At 42.6% G+C, this 16,172-nt stretch overlaps 1 protein-coding gene across 1 annotated transcript in view; it reads right to left on the bottom strand.

The window, feature by feature from the left end:
- Nucleotides 1–16,172, bottom strand: part of LOC126418974 (odorant receptor Or2-like) — a 49,477-nt gene that overhangs the window by 6,083 nt on the left and 27,222 nt on the right. The window contains exon 3 of the mRNA XM_050086020.1: nt 11,931–12,032. Coding sequence (XP_049941977.1) covers nt 11,931–12,032 — 102 coding nt within the window. The remainder of the gene's footprint in view (nt 1–11,930; nt 12,033–16,172) is intronic.

Here is a 16,172-nt window from a genome sequence, read left to right as displayed (position 1 = left end):
CCATACGTGTTTCAGCATTTTTAGAAATTCAGCCCCTAAGAGAGTGAAATATTGGTTAGAATTTTTAAAATAAATCGTTATTAAAGATCTAGTAAACCTTTTTTAAAACTATATCTATCAAATATGATATTCCACTTCTCGGTTAGAAATAAAAAATGTGTTCCAGTGTTTTTTTTCCAAATTCAGCCCTAAAGGACTGAAATAGGGGATGAAGGTTTTTATGGAAGTATTTCAATATGAAAATAGTTTCGGAGCTAGATGTGTGAAAATTTGTATTTAGCTTTTCGCTTACAAATACACCATATATAACGAAAATAATTAAACTCTCAGTAACACCGAACAAAGTAGACAAAGACAGTCAGTGCGTGACTTAACATTCATAAGTATTCTAAAAATGTAGGTCATTATCCAGTCTATTGACGCTGTCTAAGTGCGTAAGACATTCTGTGTGCACGTTAATCATTATCAGCACAGAATCCGGCACTAAAGACGACGACACAACTTGAGGTAAAGCATCCACAGTTATCTTGAATAGCTTAAAACGTCCTGCATATATAATCCAAGTTCTCGTCAGTATCTGAACCTCAACGTTGACAGTTGAGGTCATTTCCATAACTTGGTATGGTCCCTGCAACCGAGTTAGCAGTTTCTTCGTTACCTCCTTACGTGTGTATGGCTTTGTTACCAAACCAAATGGCTAACCCTATAATGTGGCAAACTTCCCACGCGTTGCTCCATCCTTTCTTCACTTTCAGAACTTTATATTTTCTCGTCTCACTTTCTGAAAAACGTCTCGCGACCATTTGCAGTTTCTTTTTCCGGATTCGCCGTCGGTTCCAAGGTTTCGTTTTATCAACTTGGAAGTCAAAGGCTTTTCCTGCCGTATACCACCTAATGCAGTTGAAGACCAGTGGCTGTATGCGCTTTAGAATTGTACGCCGCGCTCATATATGAATTGTATCGGCACCACAGTTTCAGACAGGGGAGTTAGATTTGGTGCAATATTACGGAGTGCACAAGTTACAGCCAGGTGCGGGCCAGATTGCAGTAAGTTACGCTGATCAGCGGTTGCGAAGTGGAATGGAGGCCACAGGGGCCATTGAACCGCTGAAAATCATAAACGCAGCGGTTTGCATGTCGCATGTTACAGGGGGAAGGGGCCCACTGGCGCAACCAGGGTGTGGGGCGTACGTGACTCAAGAGCGATGCGTTAGCGAAACAGAGGCGCGCAGCCGAGTATACATAGGTGCCATTTTCTAACGAGATTCATTGAAGTGTGGCAGCTCTCCTGGACGGCGGCAAGTGTCACACCGCCGGGCTACACGCGGCAACACATGGAGCGACAGCGTCCCAGTCCATGGCGGGTCGCTGGTTCGACCCTCTGAGGCCGGCGCGGGGTCCGCAGCCAGCCAGCGGGGTGGCAGTCTTTGGCTCGCTACCACGGGCAGTCGTCTCGGCTCCCGACACAGGCCGGAGACTTCCCGAGGAGCGGGCCGCAAATTCAAACGCCGGATAGCGGGGGCTGACGTTGCCGCCACGTTCCCAGCTACACCAGCCGGGGAAGAAGCAGCAGCGGGGCCGGCCTACGGCTCCCCCGGCGGAGCAGCGCGGAGTCAACGGGGGCAGTGGCCGCTGAGTCGGCTGCTGGCGCAGCCATCCTGACGTAACCGGAACTCTACACCTGGCGAACAAGGCCGGCACGACACAGCATTGCGTTGCACAGGTCGCTGGGGCAGTGGCCTCAGCATTACGGGGCCTGTGACACGGACCGAAGTCAACGAAGCACTCTAGTGGGAACGGATAAATCATTTGAAAAGTTCGTCCGAGTTTTATTTAATACGGCACCTCCTGGCACCCAACCACTACAGAATGCACACATTCCACTTGTCATGATTACCGTTCATATAATAGCTTAACATCTTAGAATTCGAACGATGAACACTCTCCGTCCTCCCGTTTGCTGAAGGGTGCGTAGGACTTGTTCGGGGTTTGTGAATGTGAAGCAGTTGGCACAGATGTTTCATCATATCAGACATAAGTCAGTGCCTCGATTAAATTAGAGTATGGGGGATGTGTGCAACCAATTATTCACCATTTTTGTGCTACCGTGTTGGCATGCTTCATAGGAACTGCAGTCATCGCTATGAACCTTGTATATTAGCAGTTGATTATGGAAAAGGAAGGAAACAGTCTTTACAAATTTTAGACACCCTTTCTCCCATAGTTCCTTTCTCGTTTACAAAATATCGCAATCTTTCTCGAAATATCTTTTGTGTGCCACCAGTGGAATACAGCTTCACGTAGGCGTAGACTGAAAGTAATAATTTAAAAAAAGCTATATTAGACAGTCAGTCACATCGATTATATTTTTCTAGTGTAGATCATGATGTGTTACCCTCTTCACCTTCGATAGTGCTTGGTGAGCGGAAGCCTTACTGAAAAGCTTCTACACACATCAAAAAACGTTTTGCATCACCTCGGTTGCGAGAGTTCCAGAACCTGTACCGAAAACTAGAATAGTGATCAACATAAACATTATTTTCGCACTTTGTATTGCTCATGTTCTACCAACATTCAGCGAGACCTTCAGAGGTGGTGGTCCAGATTGCTGTACACCGGTACCGCTAATACCCAGTAGCACGTCATCTTGCATTGATGCATGTCTGTATTCGTCGTGTCATACTATTCACAAGTTCATCAAGGCACTGTTGGTCCAGTATGTCCCACTTCTCAACGACGATTCGGCGTAGATCCCTCAGAGTGGTTGGTAGCTCATACAGTTTATAAACAGCCCTTTTCAATGTGTCTCAGACATCTTCGATAGGGTTCTGGAGAACATGCTGGCCGCTCTAGTCGAGCGATGTCGTTATCCCGCAGCACGTCATTCACAAAATGTGCACGATAGAGGCGCGAATTGTCGTCCATGAAGACGAGCGCCTCGCCAATATGCTGTCCATATCGTTACGCTATCGGTCTCAGGATGGTATTCACGTATTGTACAGCCGTTACGGCACATCATGGACGTCGTAACACGACGTCTGGTAGCTGCACGAAAAGCATCATTCAACATGGTGCATTGCAGTCAGGGTTCCTCCGAGCCCTAATCCGTAGGTAGCGGTCATCCACCGTAGTAGTAGCCCTTGGGCGGTGGCCTGAGCGGGCCATGTCATCGACAGTTCCTGTCTCCCTGTATCTCCTTGTAACCTCCCCCTCACTTATCGACCTTAATGACAGTGAAAAATTAAACCGCGTGTACCTAATGGAAATTTGGGAAAAACAATCGTCACCGAAGTTAATCTGTCGGTAAAGAGGGAGGAAAGGGTTACATCTAAATGATAGGAAAAATGCAAATGAAACTGGTGGAAATTAATTTTGAAAAGGGGTAAGGTTAATAAAGAAAGTAAATGTGCGGCCGTTACGTTAACAATTAACTAGCGGTAATTAGATATTTGAGATTTGGGGAAATAACGGTCGCCAGTCCTATGGACAATTACTATAGTAACTGAAAAAGAAAGGTAATTACACATATAATTAGCACTAGAAGCGTGGCAACTGAAGGTTGACACGTGTTGTGTGAAAACTGAAAGTTTGTCAGAAGTAACAAATTTCGCTACACTCTGACTTAATTTAGCAAAAGAATTAATAAAACCGGAAAATCGAAAGTTAATTTAGTGACTGAAGTTAATAGTGAGCTTTCTTTCTGAAGCACATCGAAATTCAGTAAAATACAGTTAGTCTTGGACTACCTCAACAATCATTTCAAAAGCTACTTGAATCTACGCAATTTAGAAATAAGAGATTTAACTTTGAACTTGAATTAAATGATTCTGAACAATTAACAATAGTAAAATTTAGTACGTACCAAGCTGAGCTGCAGTCACAGGTAACTAAAATACGGAAACAAAACTCGCACTCTTAATTTTTGCTTGTGCAATCTAAATATTGTAGCCAGCTATGAATACCTTAACTGAACTTTGAAATTAAAGCAGTGAAATCGAATGATGCTGGCGTTTGAATTTCAACGACACTCGGGTTCATTCCGGAAAAGGAAGGGACCCTGCTTGGCAATGCAATTGGGACAATGAGCAACAAAGGTTCATGCTCAGTTGCTGTAATTTTGTGATGCAACAATTTTAAAAGTTTGAAAAGCTGAGGTCTGCCATACAGTGCTAAAACTTTACGTGCTTCCAATCTTCCTTGTAGGTTGATTGAAGGTTTGAAGCCGTCGATCGAGGAGGTGGCGACAGTCACTCATTGTCGGGCGTCGCTGTTGCAGAAGCTGGATGTTGGCGCGCCTTCTTCTCGACACGGTCACCAGAAGAAACGGGCTCTTGATGTGCGTCAGCTAATGCTTCCCGTCCGCGACACCATGTCAGAAACTATCACCGCAAGTCGAGCGCAATTACATGCTGCCAAACCCCGAAAGCACTGCAACTCGCGGGAGCTTCACGCAACACACCTGCTCAACCGCACTACTCCAGCCAGACCCTCTCTCTGCTCAGCCCGCGCTCCACGCGGCAGAGTTAACACTACCAAAGATCCTAAACACTTTCGTTCTTCACACGACCTATCGATGTATTCGTTCGATAGTATAGTTTTCCCTAGGCCAGACCTAGCGTATAAATACAAATAATATTCGCAAAACAAACCAATTATACATCGACATAAATGCATATATATACAAATAGTAAAACAATTACAATATATAAAGACACAGAAATGTCATATCTTGAGGTAACAAAACAAGGAAAAAAATTATAGTGCAACAGATGGAAATAGGACGATATGCATTTCCGGCGTTGCACCAGTTATACATCGACATAAATGCATAAATATATATATATATAAACAAATAGTAAAACAATTACAATATATATAGACACAGAAATGTCATATCTTGAGGTAAGAAAACCAGGAAAAAAATTATAGTGCAACAGATGGAAATAGGACGATATGCATTTCCGGCGTTGCACCAGTTATACATCGACATAAATGCATAAATATATATATATAAACAAATAGTAAAACAATTACAATATATATAGACACAGAAATGTCATATCTTGAGGTAAGAAAACCAGGAAAAAAATTATAGTACAACAGATGGAAATAGGACGATATGCATTTCCGGCGTTACATCCTCCATGTCTGAACAACCCGCTTTGGTTCACTCCGAGATGCTTGGACACTTCCTTTGTTGAGAGCCCTTCCTGGCACAAAGTAACAATGCGGACGCGATCGAACCGCGGTATTGACCGTCTAGGCGTGGATGAACAACAGACAACACGAGCCGTGTACCTCCTTCCTGGTGGAATGACTGGAACTGATCGGCTGTCGGAACCCGTCCGTCTAATAAGTGCTGCTCATGCATGGTTGTTTACATCTTTGGGCGGATTTAGTGGCGTCTCTGAACAGTCAAAGGGACTGCATCTGTGATACGATATCCACAGTCAACGTCTATCTTCAGGAGTTCTGGGAACCGAGGTGATGCAATACTTTTGGTGTGAAGATGGTAGGTAGATTTTTTTTATCAGTCCTAAAATAACCTTACTAGGCCTAAGATCGAAGTGTTAACAACTTTACAAATTTATAACAATATTAGACAATTTGGACGTTAAAATAGAATTGTGACTCTAATATAGAGACTAGCCATGTTTGAAACGTTAAGTATCACTTATACATTAATAACACTCTTCCAGTAAAACTGCTTGCCCTGTTAACGTTCCATTTTAGCCAACGCGTATTTTGTGTAGTTATAGGGCTGGTCATGTTTCTTAAGCCTAAAATGGAGAAGTGTCCATAGTCTGCTTATTATAGTTTTAGTCACGTTTATCTTGTAGTGTTGTAGAGAAATTTTGAGGTGAGGCACTTAATATCAGAGTCGACAGTCATTTTTCAGGCATCAGTATGACTGATATTTTAGAGGTAGAACTAAGAGTGTGTTTGGGTGGGCGTGCAATTTTCATAAATATTTCAGACCATTTGGATGCTGAAGCATTTAATTTGGGACTCTTTGGAGCCGTACACGAACTGTGGTTCAGAGATCGAACAAAGTTTGTTAACAAGTGCTGCTCAACTTATAAGCTAGATCACTCGCACTAAGTTACACTGGTATTGTTATTATAGTTAAGCATTTACGATAAATTATCGAAACTTTTGAACTTGGCACCAATTTACAGTACATTCAGGTAATGTTTACATAGTTTTGATAAATAATACAGACTTGAAATTGCTGCCATATTGTCAATAAGTATTTTTGATAAATAATCGAATACTTGTGGAGCAAAATTCAGATCCTCCACGCACTTTTGTACGTGGGGGCATAATGGCCGCCAGATCAAACGAGCTACTTCCATCATTGTGTTTCATTTTTTTGTGAATTTCCTGTTAGTATTACTTGGTTTCTTCCGCCATTTTGAATTTTTCAGAGTTGTCATTTTTGCTTTTTTTATTTCCTCTCTTGAATTCCGTGGCTGCAGGGCCAATTAGTGCAATTGGCGGTGCGTGCTCCAACCTTGCAGCAGGTTCCCCATTGTCATTCTGTCGAGTAAAGATGTTAAGCTAGATGACCATACTGGCACTATTAGAAATGTTCTAAAGGAGAAATCTTTTTGCTCATACAGGCTTTCATCTTCTTCCCTGTCTCTGATATTCATGAATAATATAAATCTAACACTAAACACTCGTACGTCGCGAAGCAAAGGCTTAGTTACGTGCGAGGAACGAAAACTTCCTATCTGAAGAGCGAACAACTTTTCAGGGTCTCGCAGTCAGCAATGCCGTCTTTTTTCTTGACGCTTTGCGTGAAAACTGTATAACAACCAGCTGCATAGTTGTAGGGCGTTCATGAGTTGGACATATCCATACGTTCCCTGACCACATGGTGACAGTAAACGCAGGATGGGCAAGGCCAGATTATGGTTGCCCGACTAATAATACACTTTATATCCTCAGACACACATGCGCCGAACTTTTAACATAGCACAGTGTCAAATGCGCAGTGTGATTACGTCAAGTTACAAACTATCAGGAATGATGGAGCCCTTTGATCACATATACACCTTGCACTTCCATCCTTATTGTGGTTAGTGCAATTAACATCGTCAGTATTGTAATGTAATTTAGTTTTTTTATTTATATGTTATACTTTGAAGTGATGTGAAACCAACAGCAAAATAAGAGTGCTGTACAATCATTTTCCCACATTTACTAAAATAGTTGTTGTACGAGACTTCTACGATATTAAGGACAAAAGCAGCATAATATTGTAGCATCCTATTTTCATAGTATCATTAGGGTTTGTTCACCACGCTATAATGCTTTCGGGTGGAGACAAGATTGACTGAGATTATTATGCTGTTGTTGTTTCTTATCGTTTGGGTCCATTACAACATCTATCCACTTTAAAGGTGCATCTCTGTTACAGATACGTCTGTAAGTAATGATTTTTCAGTTGTCATCAGTATTGTGAAAGGTTTGATGTGGACGGCGACGACTCCTCTCCTGTGCTATTTTTCATGTTTTCAACTACGATTCTCGAATATATGTTGGACATATTCCAATCTCCGACTTCCCATATACTTTTATCCTTTACAGCTAAAGTACCATGATCGTTAAATCTTGATGTCTTCAGACGTGTCCTGTCAATGTGCCCCTCCTTCTTCTTTACGTTAGCATGTACTCCTCTCCTCGTCGATTCTGCAGAAAGAGTCCTCATTTCCTAAGCTGTCAGGCCACCTAAATTTCAACGTCCTTTTATAACACCAGATGTAAATTGCCACAGTCGAATATTAACTTCGACACACAATGACCTCGGAACGTCCAAATTCAGAAATTTCTTTCTCGGGTTAAGGCCGATGTCCCATGTCAGTGGACTGCTTTTGGCCAACAGCCTGTCTAGTCTGCTTTTTATGTCGCTTCTCCGTCTGTGGTGTGTTACTTACCCCCTAAGATAACAGAGATCCTTGACCTCGTTTACTTTGATCCCAAATTTTGATGTTAACTTTATCGCCAGTATCATTGCTGCTACACCTTATTACAGCCAGACAGGACTCTCCGTTGGCGTGATAACTGTCTAGAGTGCTATATGAAGCGCGACTCTTGTATATATCGTTACTACATTCTCTAGCTTACAATTGCGACTCGCATAGGGAGGTGGTAAGGTCACGTGAAAGATACCGCAATACTGACCTACCAGCAACAATATTTCTCAAAGTTATTATTGTTGCCATGAATTCGACCTGTATATTCTTTGAGTCGACCAATTGACACCATAGTTGTATTACTAGAAAGTTCTCAGCCACACCTGTCGTCCAAGAAGGGCTTTCTTTTTCTGCAAGATTGCTATCTACGCTTTTCTCAAGAATGGTCCAATCTCCACCCAACTGCTACCAGACTTTGAGACGTAATATGCCTGAACTGACAGTAACTGTAAAAAATTAGATGCCAGCTAAAGGATGGGAAAAGTTAAATACAAATAATCTCTTTCACGGGATACTTGTCTGGATGTGGCAGGTCCTAGCACGCAATAACAGATTTCACTGCTTCTAACATCACTGACAGTTTGTCCCCATAGCTGAAATTTTATTATGATGCTCTGTCTGCACAAGATGTATTTTTAAAAAGCTCACAGATATTTTGTGAGACCTTCTACCATGACAGTACATTAACCAGCATCAGAAATATACACTGGTGTGCGAAACCGAAAGACGAAAGTACCATTCGCATGATGTATTACTGCCAAGTAACAAAAGATAAATAGATAGATATCCAGCGATCACTGGGCATGCTGACCACGAGCTGTTTCCACAAACTTCCTTCATTCCGAGGCAAGTTTGTGTTTCGTTACAAAGAGTTTTTTTTTCAGAATTGGGTTGTTAGCCCAATGCCCAAACGTCGTCCTTTATCCGGGCTTGGGACCGGCAGTGGCTGCTGCAAGGCAACTGACCCCAGCTCGATGAAACTTAGACCGTACATCAAAAGTGCTGTTACAGTACAGTACAGATAGTAACTGAAAGAAATACGCAGTGACACAAATGTAAATGATAATATTTCCACTATAGTCAACGCTGTTCGTTGTGGTCCCATGGAAATACAAAAGGCGGGCATGGTTCTTAATTGGTTGTACTACCGCCACCGTCAGTAATGCATGCTTTGCAAAATGTTCTTATGCTGACCACAAGGTTGGTAAGGAGTTCCTACGGTAGGTCGTTCCATTCTTCCACAGGGGCGGTTGACTACAGCTATATGGTTGTCGGGCATGTGAACGTGCCTCAGTTCGTCTGCACAACGCATAATATACATGTTCCCTGGGATTCAATTCAGTAGTAAGGACAGGCCAGTCCATGCACCGAATATCCTCTCGTTCCATGACTCCTACACTTTCGCTGTTCGATGCGTACATGCATTGTCATTGACAGTAATTAAGTCAGGGCCGAATGCATCCCTGGAAAAACAAGCTTGGTGAAGGTATACGTTGTCACGATAACTCTTACCGTTGAGTGTGTCTTGTCAGAGATTTTGGATCAGTACACCCATGCAACATACTGGCTTCCCACACCGTAACAGCTCAACCATCAACGCTATCATGTCGACGTAACTGCTATGGCAAGTGGTGGGAACACGTAATGCACCCAGGAACATTGCCTAGCATGACAACTTTTGTGGTTCAGGAGTCCTGTTGTGGGATGGCATCAGGTTGCATGCGTTGTGCTGACCTCCAAATTCTTGATCGCGGTACACTCACCGGACAACACTCTACTCTTTCGCCCTGTGTGTCTTTTCGGGTGTGCATTCGGCTCTCACTGCATTTTTATGGAAGACAATCCACGACCGCATCATACATCGCTGGTAGAGGAGCTCTCGGAACGAGAGCACATTAGGCAAATAGACTGCCCTGCCCGTTCCCTCGGCTTTAATCCCATCCAGATTATGTAGCACTGCAGCACGTACTCATGCACCAACTACCCTCCAGCAGTTGTCATCCCCACTGGTGGAGGAATGGAGCGCCCTTCCACAAGAACTCCTTACCAAATGGTTCAAATGGCTCTAAGCACTATGGGATTTAACATCTGAGGTCATCAGTCCCCTAGTCTTAGAACTACTTAAACCTACCTAACCTAAGGACATCACACACTTCCACGCCCTAGGCAGGATTCAAACCTGCGACCGTAGCAGCAGCGCGGTTCCGGACGGAAGCGCCTAGAACCGCTCCGCCACAGCGGCCCGCAACTCCTCACCAACCTTGTGGTCACCGTAAGAGCACATTTGCACCGCACGCATTGCCGTCCATTGTATTCCGCCTTCAGTGTTGTCGAAGGGACCATCATGAATTGCGTTGACTTCAGTGTAATTACTGTCTTTGAGTAAAAGTATCTGTTATATTCATCTCATTGAGGATTTCCTTCAGTTACCTTCCGTACAACACTGCAACAGTTCTTTGTACATTTGGTGCAAGAGTCATAGAGTTATGTTATTTGGCAGTGATACAACACGCGAAATTTAAATTTTGCACATCAGTGAAGTTCGCAGTGAGGTCCAGTGCTGAATACTCGGTCTAACTGTACACAACAATGGTCTCTTCGCTGGTCCGTCCGATCTACGTAGAACAATCAGCAAATAGCCTGTGGATAAGTAGTATGTTGCACATAAATAGGCGGGAAGAGCCAGTACATTCCGATTGTATTTCCGAAACTTAATCACTGGAATCAGTAACAAACGCAAAAGATCTGCAACTAACAGCCTAAAATGCCATAAAGTCGAAAGACTGCATACAGTTATTTCTAGGGAAAACAGATATCTGTCTGTGCGTCATCCGATGAACTCTCAGTGAATTTAAATAATAAACAAAAGACGTGTCCTACAAAATCTTGTTCCACCGATTCTCCAGGAACATCATCTTTTTGAGACTTTTAGCAGGTAAGATTAATAAAGGACATAGTGAAGATCCGGAGAAGACTGGTGAGTCCTCGACATTTCGTTTAGTAAGTGCGATTGCTTTACGGGGATACTCATCAAACTCTAAAGGTAGACGCTACAAGAGTAGCGTAGCGAATCACGTAAGGTCTCTGTAAAATTCCGAGAGCGTTCGTTCCAAGTAAAGTCTGACATGATATTGTAGCCGCCCACATACGTGCCACGAACTGATCCTGACAGGAGTGTTTATGAAACGAGAGCGGCTACAGAAGCTTATCGACAATCGTTCTGCCATCGTACCACTGTCGACAAGAAAAGGAAATTGTATTGGTACTGGAAGAAAATTTCGCCATAGATTTTAAGTTCACTTGCGCAGTATAGCTGCAAAGCGAATTTCTTTCATCTGACCAACAAAGATTTTCCACCAGAACGTGTGCTAGAAGATTTTGTAATCAACACCAAAAACATAAAGCTCTGCCGCCACGGTCAACATGAACAGCTTATAATTCTTTCTTGCGCACCAAACTTCCAGACTTACTCGGCACACCACAAACTGCTGTCCGTAACAACAATTTCCTGCAGCTTGATGTAGTTCAATAATATTTCAGTGATAGTGATGAGTATATCTAAATTTAGGCTTGGGAAATCTTTGTATGGTTCAGAAGGGCTTGTAGTACAGCAAGTGTCTTCTATCACTTCAACAGTTTTAAAATATTTTGTTGGGTTGGGGCGAAGGGGGAGGGGGGGGGGGGGGAGGGGTCTCGTAGAAACCGAACAGTGTCATGTTTGGCATGATCGGGCGGTTATTACTGTGAAGGTAACAAGAACGTAATCAGACACAGGGTGGTGTGTTAGAACACCTCATGTAAATACAATTAGACATGGCTGTAATAAAACTTACGAATTTCTTACAAAAATTATCTGTATAATGGTGAGCTAAAATGAATACGTTTCTTAAGAAAATATTGATTTGATGGTTTTAGGTTGCCGTTGTCATATCTCCAAAGCGTTCTCACCTGCTCGGTTACACTGTGTGCGGCCCAGCAATATAGGAACACTTGGCTACCGGGCATTGGAAGGTAGAGCGCGCACCTAAGCACTGCAGTCGAGTCTGTACTCTGTAAAAACAAAGTCACAAATGCATCACAGTAGAAAAGCTAAAGATTGGAACTCAAAAGGTATCGTAAATTTGTTGTGGCATGCAAAACAGTGTCATTGAAGACTCATAAATATGTTTTCAGTAGTAATTAATTATAACTTCCGTATGTAAGAACATAAGTGACATAGTTAGGCTTATAATTACAAAATCATTCACTTTTTTTCATCAGGCTTCTGAATTATTTTATATAGTTCGTCACAATTTCCTCTCTTGTGCGAACGTAACCACTTATATGTTGTATACAGGGTGAATCACGTACAACTTGGACTGCAGATATTGCAGGGATGGAGACTGCTATTATGTGCGACTTTCTCAGAATGGATTGGTAGTTAGGGGCTTATTTTGTTAGTCAATAAGCAGATCGTAATAATGCATAGAAAGTGTATTTTTTGTGCAGACATACAATTCTCAAATGGAATGATGCCTATTGAAATCAACAAAATAAAAGTAGGTAAATTAGAATGCCAGTGGTGGTTGTTGGAGGATTCTAGTGCAACTCGTTTTACGGGGTATCGAATTCTGCAAAGTTTCCAGATCGACACTTGTTCTTGCCACTCAGCCTTCGTAGTTACTAGGTACGATGTTGTTACGGATGCTTTTAGTATGCTAAGATGCTCCTTAACTGCATTGAAACTTGCTAGTCACTTAGTGTGTGACTATCCAAGAAGAAGGTTGTGACTGGGCGATGAGTTTTAGCAGTGCAGAAGAAGCCGACACGCTCATGATGTATGCACAGTTCGATCTTGTACTATGTATGCGTCAAGATTTCCCAATAGATGTCAACCATCTTGGCAGTTATCAACCTCCTCAATGAGTTACGTGAAAGTGAATCGTAACACTTAGACAACATAACAGAAGTAAACAGGTCACTACAGAAGAGGGGGAAATTATTGTTCTTGCTGCTGTTGCAGTTCATCCTCATCTTAACTGCCCCGCAGTGGCAGGATGAAGTGGAATGAGTCAGCCAATAGTCCGAAGCACTCTGTATCCCTACCACATCTCTCTCAACTAGGAGTAGCGTGGAAATAATTATCAGAATCGTGTTAACTGCTGTACGTGGTAATTAAGACAGGATACTCAAGATGTATCAAGTATCTTGTTTAGTGATGAAGCCACATTTATCAATCATGGCCAGGTAAACCACATAAACGTGCACTTCTGGTTTCGTCGGGTGCTACGTCAACGTCCGTATAGAGTAAACGTGTGGTGTGTGGTACTGAACCACCAGGTCGTAGCCCCGTTTTTCAAAGCCGGAACAGTTAAAGCACAAATTTATCGCAGCCCCCTAACAGACCATCTTCCACGGAAGCTAGAAGACATTCATTCCCCTATAGACCACGAGGAACCTGTGGTCCCAACATGACGGCTGTTCAGCCCATAGTGTCTTCACGAATTGTTTCCAAATCGCTGGATCTGACACAGAAGATCTGTAGCCTGGCCGGCCAGTTGACTAGATTTGACATTTTTCTGCGGGGAAAGCTGAAGGAAGGTGTCTACAAGGATGTACCAACCACAGCCGATGATAGATAACTGCAGTCTGTTCGGACATTTCCGTTCAAGTCAGCGTGCAGCAGTCGTTCAACACCAGACTCGAAGCGTGTACTGCTGCTGCCTGTGGTCATTCTGAAAACAACCTGTGACGGTCAGTTGTCTCGTTACTGGTCAGAACCCACATAACTAGTGTATGCGCTTGCGTTGTTCTTTACGTGTGGTACAAGTGTCGGTGTGAGATTTTTTACAAAATGGGGTATTTTGTAAATGACTCGCACTAAAATCTTGCAATAAACGGCGCTGACATTCTAATTTACCTTACTTTTAGTTTGTTAATCTCAACAGGGATTTTTCCACTTAAAAATTGAATGTTTGCACAAATAATACGGTTTGTGAGCGTTATTATTATCTGTTGATTGGCGTAGTGGTCAGCGCATCGTTCTAGTGAGCAGAAGATCTGCGTTCGAACCCCGACCTTGGTACAAATTATCATTCACAGCTTCACTTTCCAATATGACTCTACACTATGCTTAACAGGCAAAGCACAATGAATACGAATACGTCTGCTTCCATACATATGATACTAGACGTCTGGTGACATACACAACTACCGTCTTGGGTTACGCAGCTCCAACATGTTTGCGCCGCCCTCAGACCATACAGAACATGGTGTTATGGGTCGTTAGTAATGCCCCAAGATACACACGAACCGCGGATTTAGCTATCGAATTCCATCTCGATAATTTTGTGGAGGTATTCAAACAACCCACCTCATGACAATACAAGATCTCGAAACCATCGAACAACTACTTTACACTGAATCTGGAACTATTATCATAACCATAGGTGGATATATTATTGGTTTAAAAATTTTACTGATTTCATTGATTTAGTGAAATGTTTTAAGAAATAAAAAGTTAATAGAAGATATTTACCTCGGTGACAATTAACCATCTATAGAAGGCTTACCACACAAACAACGCTGTATTGGCGAACCTCTATATTACAAGCCTGACTGGCAACTCCAGCTGCACTCATAAAGCCAACAAGTCGAATTAAGCAGGGAATCCGAACAAACAAGACAAAATCCCACCCCACACGACTCTGCGTAACCAGCTGCCCACTCTATAATCAAACAGACCAGTCAGATGACGACCTGGTACGTTACAGGAACAGTGACGCTGGAGCTGGCTCAGAAGATTTCGCCGGAGACCAGCTGCAACGGCTGTACCTCTCTACTAACATCTCCTGAGCATGAGAGACAAACGTTTTCCGTACAGTCCTTCCCGTAGAATTTTCTTCCCTCTGCCCTTAAAACCGCTACCCTTCTGCCAACTATCTCCTCGATGGGGTGGACATCACAGACCCATACACTGTGACTCGTATGATCAATACTAACCCCGTTGGAGAGGTGACAGGACTTTCTGTATTGGTCAGCAAGCTAGTGGGGGGGGGGGGGGGGGGGCTCCGCTATATTTTAAGAAACCGTAAATGCATGTGAAGATAATGCAGGAAATTGAACTTACCAAGCGCGTACCGCACAGCAGAGGGAAAAGGGTGGGTGAAACAGGGCAGCTGCTAAACGTTATGAATACATTTGTTACCACCTTGAAGAAAGTAGCTCAAAATTCATGATGTAGACAAAGACACAGCTGTGTGAAGAAAGTTGCCGAAGAAAACATCATGATGATGCAGGAACAGTCATGTGTTTGTAGTGAAATATCTATATGGATAAATGTATTTGTAAAAGCACAACAACTGCACACCACTGGTTACACTATTTCTCCACTTAATACTAGTGCACAGTACACAAAGTCTACGCAAGAGGTAAGTAAAGACAATATCATTGGTGTCCCAGAGCCAATTAAAGCTAGTTTAGCCATTTATGTTAGGTGGATCCCATTTGGGGTCTGTCGCTATGTTGGTGTACGTCTCAGTTTCACAACTTTTGTACGCTCTCTCAGTGACAAATATGGCAATATTCCATAAATTTACGTTATTGTCTTAAGATACTTTTTCTCGGTAGGCAGTCATTTATTACTCAACTATATTAAATTCCTCCCTCTATTTCTCCTTCCCCCCCCCCTCTCTCTCTCTCTCTCTCTCTCTCTCTCTCTCTCTCTCTCTCTCACACACACACACACACACACATTATATTACCCTACTTGAAGAAATTCTTTTATAGAGTAGAAGGTATTAACAAAGCTTTGAACCTCAGTTGTTAATATCTCTTAAGGCGTTAAAATCACTGGGAAAGAGGCCAAGTATTTCTATGGCAAAATACTTCACACTTTTCTATGCCAATCTGGCGGAATGAGGAATAGTAATATACATACATATTTATTAATTGTGTGATCTTTTTAAAGTGTGTGTTACTGCTGCCGAAACCAAGTGAGAAATGCTACAGGGCGTTTGTCAGTATGCACAATTGTTTATAGTCATTTCAAAAGAAATTCTGGAGTGGGCAGATCATGATATCCTTATTACATCCTTATGTGCAAGCAACACTTTCTTCATCAGTGACGAGTTACTTGAAAATCTGATAGAATAAACCCTTAATGAATGAAACTAGCTAAAAGTAGTGCGAGATAGAGAAAGCATAAGGCAC

This window comes from Schistocerca serialis, chromosome 9 (assembly GCF_023864345.2).
Source record: "Schistocerca serialis cubense isolate TAMUIC-IGC-003099 chromosome 9, iqSchSeri2.2, whole genome shotgun sequence".
Lineage (NCBI taxonomy): Eukaryota > Metazoa > Arthropoda > Insecta > Orthoptera > Acrididae > Schistocerca > Schistocerca serialis.
Note: the sequence above shows the minus strand (reverse complement) of the source record. Positions and strands in the feature narration are given on the sequence as shown.